This window comes from Indicator indicator, chromosome 13, assembly GCF_027791375.1.
Source record: "Indicator indicator isolate 239-I01 chromosome 13, UM_Iind_1.1, whole genome shotgun sequence".
Taxonomy (NCBI): domain Eukaryota; kingdom Metazoa; phylum Chordata; class Aves; order Piciformes; family Indicatoridae; genus Indicator; species Indicator indicator.
In genome coordinates this window covers 7884483-7893648 of record NC_072022.1, presented here as the reverse complement: position 1 = coordinate 7893648, position 9166 = coordinate 7884483, and the positions used below count along the sequence as shown (strand labels likewise).

General features: G+C 46.2%; 1 protein-coding gene across 1 annotated transcript in view; it reads right to left on the bottom strand.

Moving 5' to 3' along the window:
- Nucleotides 1–8271: 8271 nt before the first annotated feature.
- ATP13A4 (ATPase 13A4) overlaps nucleotides 8272–9166 on the bottom strand; it is a 55072-nt gene continuing 54177 nt past the window's right edge. The window contains exons 29-30 of the mRNA XM_054385805.1: nucleotides 9001–9081; nucleotides 8272–8493 (exon numbers count right to left, since the gene is read on the bottom strand). Coding sequence (XP_054241780.1) covers nucleotides 8272–8493; nucleotides 9001–9081 — 303 coding nt within the window. The remainder of the gene's footprint in view (nucleotides 8494–9000; nucleotides 9082–9166) is intronic.

Below are 9166 nucleotides of genomic sequence, written 5' to 3'. Positions count from 1 at the left end.
ATCACAAAAGAATCCTGTTTCTCAGTATCTTCCTATCTGATGGGGAGCTCTGTCAAAAGCCTAAATGTGCCACATTAGCTGCTTCTGTCTTTCTCCCTGGAGCATCTCCCAGTCAGGGAGGAAATGAGATTGGGTTGATAGGATCTTCCCATGACAGATCTACGTTAGTTGCTCCTTATCATTTTATTGTCCCCTAGGTACTTACAAACTACTTGAGAATTTTCTCTCACATCCATCTGTATGTCCTGCGTTCAGGCTCTAGGAAAGTGTGACAGGAGATGAGAAGTTTGGAAAGTTGGAAAACATGATCCATAAGGAATCACTGAGTCGTCTAAACTAGAAAAGAGAAGGCTGAAGGGAAATGCAATAACTCTCATGCAAAAGAAGACAGTCAGTTATATTTTTTTTCCTCTCCTCTGCTTATTTGAGGCAAGGAGAAATCAGCCTAATTTCATGTTAGATTAAGCAATTAGATTGCCAGAGTTAGCTTAGGTGTTCAGGAAGTCTTTTCTACATTAAAGGTTAGTAAAATGCTCAAAACAGGATTTTTATGCTTCCCAAGCTCTGCAGGCAAGCAGGGGCACAAGAAGCTGGGAGGGAGCATGGCCAGCACAGCTAATCCAAGCCAGCCAAAGGCATATTCCATGCCACAGGACATCCTGCTCAGGGTATAAACTGAGGGGAGGGAGGTGGCTGAGAGAGGCTGATTGCTGCTTGGATAGTAGTCAGTGAGTGGTGAGCTCCTGCAGTGTGCAACATTTGTCTCTTCCTGGGTTTTGCTTCTCTCTCTCTTTGTTACCTTCCCTTTAATTACAATTGTTATTAATATATTTATTATTAGTGGTGGTGAGTTTGTTTTATTTCAAGCCAACAGGATGCTAGGTTGCATCAAAAAGGGCATCACCAGCAGACATAAAGAAGTCATTGTCCCACTCTGCTCAGTGCTTGTCAGACCACACCTGGAGCACTGAGTTCACTTTTGGTCCCCATTGTACAAAAAAGGTGCAGACAGGCTGGGAAGTGTCCAGAGAAGGTCCAGGAGAATGATCAGAGGACTGGCAGCCCTGCCATATGAGTAAAGGCTAAGAGAGCTGTGCAGCCTTGAGAAGAGAAGGCTGAGGGGAGACCTCCTAACCATGTACCAGTACAAAAAGTGTGGCTACTGGAACGATGGAGACTCCCTCTTTAAAAGGAGTCAAATGGAAAAGACGAGGGACAACGGGTACAAGTTACTCCTGGAGAGATTCCAACTGGAATCTAGAGTGAAATTTTTCACAATGAGAAGACAGTTAGGCACTGGAACCATCTCCCAGGAGAAGCAGTGAATTCCCCTACACTGGTCAGGTTTAAGCCTCAGCTTGCCAGGGTGCTGGACCTTCTTGTTTCAACTACACTGTCACCTAGAAAGGCTGCAGCAGATGATCCTTGGAGTCCCTTCCAACCTGGCACTCTGTGACTCTGTGATTTTAATTATTATACTGTTCTTATCTCTATCCACAAGTTTTACTTCCTTTTCAATTCTCCTCCCCTAAGAAGGGCAAAGGAGTGATCGAGCAGCTGTGTGGTGCTCAGTTGCTGGCTGGGGTTAAACCATAGCAGTCCCCTTTGGTACCCAATGAGGGGCACTCAGCTGTCCTGGCCATGCTCCCTCCCAGCTTCCTGTACACCTACTTGTTGGCAGAGCAAGGGGAATTTAAAAACCCTTATTTTAGAACGAGCACTATTTAACAAAACCTGACCCATCAGTGTGTTATCTACTTTATTCTCATACTAAATCCAAACCACAGCAGTGTACCAGCTACTAGGAAGAAAATTAACTCTATCCCAGCTAAAACCAGGACAGGCTGCCTGCCTTTTTCATCTTCTGACTTTCTACAGTCTGAACTCTCCTCCTTTACTGCTGCACAAGTCCCACCTTATTGCTCTTTTCCCTTTTTTGTGCACTTAATAAATCTCTGGTTTTGCTGAAGTGCCAAGTTTCCATTCAGCTGTAAGAAAATCTGAAGCTGTTGCTGTGCCAAAAAGGTTCTTTTGAAGTATAAAGAAATTCAAAGGTAAAGTACAGAGAGCCATGAAATAGCACCCTCTGTCCCCAAAGAAGCAAAAAGAGGCTTTAAATTGAATTTATATTTATTTCAGCAAATAAGTCAGGCTGCATTCAGTGTAACATTTACAGTTAATCAGGCACAACATGGTCCACACAAATGAGCAATCTCCTCTCCCTAGAAGTTTAAAAGGCAGCTACAACCAGCATTTAGCATCTCTAGTAGGTAACAACAGAAGATGTTCTCCAGTGTCCACAGACCACACACTGGCAATCTGCCACTTGTTCCTGCTGCCCTCTGGGCCATAGGAGTGCATATGTGACATCCCTCCTTTCTGTTCTCTTCCTGGAGGTGTTCTACAATTCTCCTGAGGATCCTGTCAGTGTCTAGGGCTTTTTCTGTGTGGCACAACATCCAGGCAGAGGAAGACAATCATCAGCCCATGGAATGTGCTATATACCAATGCCCCCCAAACCTTGGAGACGGTACCATGGTGTCTTCAGCCCTTCAGAGGCACCCTCTGTCACCAGGATGTGGGCACCAAGCCTTGTCTGGGTAGTTCCACATGTCCTCATGATCTTCCCTGAACTGCATGCTTGCCTGAACTCATGACAACCCAGTCACTGGGGCAGAAAGATTGGTTTGGTTTATGAATGCCTGTCTTGCATAGAGCCTTGGACTCAGGCCATAGGCTGGTGTGTCCACGTTCCTGCTCCTCTACCAAAAGGGTGGGATGCTCCTGTACAACTGGAGCTCCAAAAGGTAGCAAAGATTTAACAGGAGCAGTAACAGAGCATTGTGAGAGGCAGCTTGAGGCTCTCATGTAAGTCAGCAGACAGGTCTGTGTGGGGGTAAGCACAGGAAGGAACAGAGCGGCAGACTGGAGGTTCAGTGCAAGGAACAGAAGGCAGCTGGGAATATTTGGGAGTGAGGTTCCTGTGACCTCTGTAGAGCTCTGCTGCTTTACAGCAACAGGCAGTTCTGCTCGGGGTAGCTGTAAGGCACTGACTGGCATGTGCATGGTGATTGCATACAGAAGTAAAAGTTCCTTCATTGAAAAATGACTGAGGGAGCATTGATGGTTTTCATGGCTTGGAGCTATCAAATCAAGATTTACATGGCCTTGGGTGGGGTGCAAGAGGGAAGTAAGGCATAAACAAAACATACTGCCTATTCTCTGAGCTACTTTCCATGTCCAAAAGCACTTCTTCCAGCACCTCCCAGGTAATTTGTGGGTTTAGGAGAGAGAGAGAGCCTCCTTGTCCTCTTTCTCTTCTTGAAGTAGGATACTCAGTCTGTTGTGTGGCCTAAGACTAGAATAGCTGCACAATAGAGTGGGAAGCTTGCATTATAGCCCTGCCTGCTGATCATCTAGGAAGTAATGAAGAATTCCATTAAAGAGATTTAGACAAGACATATGCAGGGATGTCTCTTGACTCCCTTTTACCTACACTGAGTAACCAAAGCCATGTTAGTGACAAGCACCTCCTGCGGCCACCAGCCGGGAGGAACACTGAAAACAGGACGTTCCTGAGCAGGGAGAAATAGCCTTTGTACTGCAGACACAGAGGACATTTAGTTACTTTCTTAGAAGAAGAATTGTGTCCCCATTGTTGATAACCAACCAGGAAGCAAATTCAAGCAGCCTGGCCTGACCAGTGGTGTGTTTGAGTGCTGCTGTTCCTTGTATGCATTTGGCAATTAGCCAACGGTGCACTGAACCATCATGCAGCACAGCATGACCCTCCTAGCTCAGGGGCTGAGTGCCATCTGCCCATCAGCTAGGCGAAGGCTGTAGAGGGTTGAGCACTGTCAGGTGGATGATGTTAGTGAAGGGTGCTCCGGGTCTGTTTTTCCAACATGAAGACTTCCGAAGCCATAAGGGCAAGTAACAAGTCCTCTAAACTCAGTTGTTGGCACCAGACACCTCCAATATATGATAACTGAATTTTCTTTTCCTTGAACTGGATGGTCTAGATTCCAGCTATTTGTACTTTCCTTTTCCAATTGATTCTTGAGAGGTGCTTTGTCTCCACAGCTTCCTCTGTAAGTCTCCTGAAGAGCTGCTTCGAGTGCATCAAGTTCCTTAGACAAAAGCTGCTATGTGAGTGGAAAGCTGCTGAGTCTTGTAAAAGCTTCTGGCTTGTTAACATCATCTGCACCTACAGCTGTTATTGGTGAGGGTCTGCAGCTCTTAAATGGTTGTGTGTGCTGCCAGGCAAGCTGAGCTCTAGAGTGCTGATGAGTAGACCAAAACTGCAGCGAGTGTATCAAGACAAGCAAGTCATAAGGAAAGAGAAGGAAAGGACAAAAATAAAAGTGATATTCTTCTTTCATCAGCTAGGACAAGTGAATTTCAAAAGGGAAATCAAATTTTTGAAATTAGGTATTCAGAGGGGTTGCATGGCTCAGTAGATCAACTGTGCTCCAGGGAGTCTGCCTCGTTGATTTAGTAGTAGAAAGCTAACAAAGATGGACAGTGTCTGCCAGCAAAGATCACTGGGGGTCTGCCCAACTGGTGCCCACTGCCAGTCACAAAAGGAGACAGTGAGCCTGGAGCATCAGTTCCCTAGGGGATTCTTCATCTATGTTTGGATAGCTTGGACTGTAGACTGTGGAAGTCACATGCAGGGCTGTAAATCTGCCTCCAAGGCTGTAAATCTGTCTCTGCCTCAGAATTTGCAAAGCACCCCTAGAGTACCCCCACAAAACAACTCCTTTTGTTGAGTGCCTACCTTCCATTTCTTTTTTTTCCCTCTACTGTTCTGTCAGTGTTACAGGCTGGGTGTGCCAAGCAGCAACTTCAGCTGCTCAAACAGAACTAAGTACCCACATTGTACCTGCCCCTCTTGCATGCACAACAAGTGAGGGTGGCAAAAGCAGACAGACTGCAGGTGGGAGGATGTTTGTTGGCATCCTGATTTCCAGAAGTATAGGATTATTTCAAAATAGAGAGACCCCCAAAAGGCAGAACACAGATGTGAATCCTAAACACACTTGAAGCTTTTAGTTCTGCTTATTCCTTGTTCTAACACTAAATACATTCCCAGTCCAAGTATGAAGAGACCAGCCCAACACTGGGATGTAGACTTGGACCTTTGATATAGCACCAAAGGTGCTGTATGTGCCACCTAGCATCTGAATTGTGTTCTCTTGCAGGTAAGGTGGCATTTCGGCAGCAGGCAAGCAGGTCTTCATCTTGTTGGCCCTACAGGTGTCACAGGTTTGCCACAAGCTGATCCTTTTATACTGTCTGTTGTGACAGAAACATAAATTACATACCTGGTGTGCAGAGCTGCTGCAACTGCCAGTTTATCGCAGGCAACACCACATTTCTTGTGTGCAGGAGTTTGTAAACAGGGCAGTGAGTTTTGCCTCCACTGTGTCTCAGAGGACGGCAGGAATAACTCCTCTAACCCGCTCTTTGGTGTCTCCTTGAGCATCTGGCCTTCACTTCCCAATGGATTTTGCTGCAAAGTGGGAAGCCTTGTTAACATTGAAGGCACTTTTATGTATAAACAGGGCCCATTTCTTCTTTGTGTCAAGTTGTGTGGCTTTCTGGAAGGGATTTTGATTACTGGATTTGATGATCTTAGGGGTTTTTTTCCAATCAAAACAATTCTATGACTCTTTGATTTACCATTAGGTGAACTGCAGTGCATAGCAATGTATTTACTCCATCTACTTCTGGCAAAGTTGTCTAAAATAGGGAAAAAAATCGCTCTGAGTCAAATACATATTTTATTCCAGTTGAAACATTTTTTAAGTTCTGGGGTCTTTTGTTGCTGTTGTTGTTGTTTTCTTTTTAGGAAAATAGTATTATTTTTTGATTCAAGCTAAATTCCTTTCAACCTCTTCTGGTACAGACATGTTGAATCAAAATCACAGAATCACAGAATGTTAGGGGCTGGAAGGGACCTCAAAAGATCATCCAGTCCAACCCCCCTGCCAGAGCAGGGTCACCTAGGACAGATCACACTGGAATGCATCCAGATCGGTCTTGAATATATTCAGAGAGGGAGACTCCACAACCCCCTGGGCAGCCTGTTCCAGTGTTCTGTCACCCTCACAGTGAAATCATTCTTCCTCATGTTTCCATGGAACTTCCTATGCCTCAGCTTCCACCATTGCCCCTTGTGCTGTCATTGGGCATCACCCAGCAGAGCCTGGCTCCATCCTCTTGGCACTCACCCTTTATTTATTTATAGACATGAATGAGGTCACCCCTCAGTCTCCTCTTCTCCCAACTAAAGAGACCCAGCTCCCACAGTCTCTCCTCATTAGGAGAGATCTCTTCTGATTTGCTCTTGGTTTCCCAGAACTCTTTTTTACTCTAAAAGACCAAAGGAATCTTTACCTTGACTGCCAACTTGACCAATTCTCTGGGTGTCTGCAGTAATGCAGGAGTGCTCTAAGCATCAAATAGTGGGAACACAGAGTCCCCAGCACCGAAGTGCTCCCAAATTACTCCTCAGCCCCTCCCAAGCAAGCTCCAGTGCAGACAGTTCAGAGGGGGCAACTCCCCATGCACACCTTGTCTGAAGAATGAAGCGTTCCTCTTGGTCTGAAACCTCCCTGACTGATACCTTGTTGTTTGACGCAGCTAGGGACTGAGATTGCAAAACACAGTGTGCAGGAGGTCAGCTAAGAGAACGTGTGCTGGTAGAAACTGCTTTTCTTGAGTAGGTAAGGCTTGTAGAAAGGTGCAGTGAGTAAAAGTCACCATCAAAGGCTAACAGGTGAGGGGTAGGATCTGATGACTGACAGCGGTGCGCAGCACGTGCAGTCGTGGTTGGAAGCAAGAGCCAAAACCTCAGATGGATTTTAATAAAATTATTCTGAGATCTAGATGGTTCCTTGACTTTTAATACAGGCCTTAGGCCCTTGAGGGTAGTAACCCCTTCAATGGCTGCTTCTTTCAGCACTGGTAAACCAGAAGCTGATGCCAGGCAGCAGCCCAGCTGTGCAGTATCCACTCTAGTACAGCAAGCTCCCACCACAAGGGCTGGTGTGTCCTTGTAGACCCACAGGATGAGGCCATCATTTGCAGTTATCCTGTGTCTCATCCTACTTTTTTAAGATGGATATCCCAAACAAGTACCTCCCTCAGAAAAGAACTGTTCAGCAATGACATCCTTCTGCTCTGATTTTTCACTCAGAAAAAAAGTGCTACATGTCTTAAACTGAGAAGAGAGCAAAACGGCTGCCTGGTAGCAGTGAGCTAGTAGTAGAGTTCTGCATTGTGCCTATCATAGGAAGAGAGTAATGGTGCTGGGAGTGGGTGCTTCTAGAAGGCTTTGGCTATGGAGCTTCTTCCAGCTCCAGAAAGCCAAGTATTGCAGAAAGAAAAAAATCCCAACAAACTCCAGACATCAGGTAGCAGTATCTGAAACTCTGAGAGCTAAAGGAATCTCAGGGTCTGCCTGTGGTCAGTAGCCTCTATCAGAAGTAAGTTCTGTTTGTGTTCTGGAAGGGGATCTCCCCAGAGAATGCTGGGATCAGGCTGAGAGAGTTGGCTAAGCCTGGGTAAGGAAAGGTTCCAAGGAGATCTTATAGTGGCCTTTGAGGCCCCAAAGGGGGCGTAGAAGAAAGCTGTGGAGGGACTGTTTGCAAGGGCATGAAGCAACAGGACAATGGGCAATGGCTTTAAACTAAATTTAGATTGGATGTTAGGAAGAATGTAAATCCTCTTTACTGTGAGGATGGTGGAATGCTGAAACAGACTCCCCAGGGAGGTGGTGGAGGTCCCACCCCCAAAGACATTCAAGGTCAGGTTTGATGAGGCTCTGAACAACGTGATCTAGTTGGGGAGGTCCCTGCTTTCTGCAAGGGTGTTGGACTAGATGACCTTCAAAGGTCCCTTCCAACCCAATGCATTCAATGATTCTAATACCTGAACTAGCTGCTTTTCATCTGGAGGAGCTCCCACCTTTGTAAACAGCATAATGTAGCTCAAGAGAGGGAAGCAGCAATGGGGTGTTTCTAGGATGAATACTTTGCCAGTATTCATCAAACTATTCCATTTACAGCTGGCAGCTATTCATACACAGGCAAGGGGACAGGAGAAACACTGTTGTGATTCTGTGTTACCATAGCCAGCTTTTCTGCTTCCAGTTAATTGAAAAATCAGCCAGAGCTGGTAGTCAGTCCTTCCTCTTATGTCTCTGAGAATGTCCTTCTACAGCCAAACACAACTCCTCTGGCCAGGTGTCCTCTGCAGTTCACTTCAGAGTGCTTCCTCATTGCTGTCAAATGTTGGATTGATATGGCCTCCCATGTTTCCCTCTACTGATATTGCCACAGAGTCAGAGAAGAAAGTTTCATTGAGAGGTGGCCAGGCTGAGTCCTGCTCTAACACACGCTGCAGCCTCTTGTAATGGCTCTTGGAGTGGTACCGGAAGGTCTTTTTCAGCAGCAGCCACAAGGATCTGTTCTCGATGACAGCTTCCTGTAAGAGCAAGAGCAAAAGGAAGATTCTGGAAGACCTGGACAGTGGCTTTCCTTCTTCATCCACAAGATACACATGGGGCAGGTAGTAGAGACCCAGGTGTCCTACCCTATCCTGTTCATTCACGTCCCTTAAGTAGTGTTTTGCTGACTGCTTCTCCTACCAGCTCCACAAGAGCTCTCCACCAGAAAACTGGGATCAGCTGCTCCTGTGAGCCTTCAGAATCCGAGTAGAGAATGCCAGAGACTGCCCATATTTCTCTAGCCTGGAGCAGGGCCTGATACATTCCACTCACTAGAGGAAAGAAAAGGTGGTTGGGCTTTGCATTCCCTTCTATCTGATTGCTCAGATGTGGGACTTTGTGGAAGGAGAATAAGAGCAAGGTAGCAGCAACATCCTATTTTACCAGATATTCCCAAGCTGGGCTCAGGAGGGAGAAAGAGTGAGACCTGATCCTTTCATCTCTCCAATTAGTGCTGCCAAGTGCATTCAGTGAAGCATGCTCACCTCAACAAGGAAGGACACAGCAAGTGTGACTGCAAGCATTATCACCATGGAGATCCGCCACGTGGTGGGGGTGCAAACAAGCTGGAGGAAAATGCAGGAGGAACTGTTCAACATCACATGTGTGCACTAGACTCTGGGGGCAGCTTGTGCCATAGAATATTTTGGG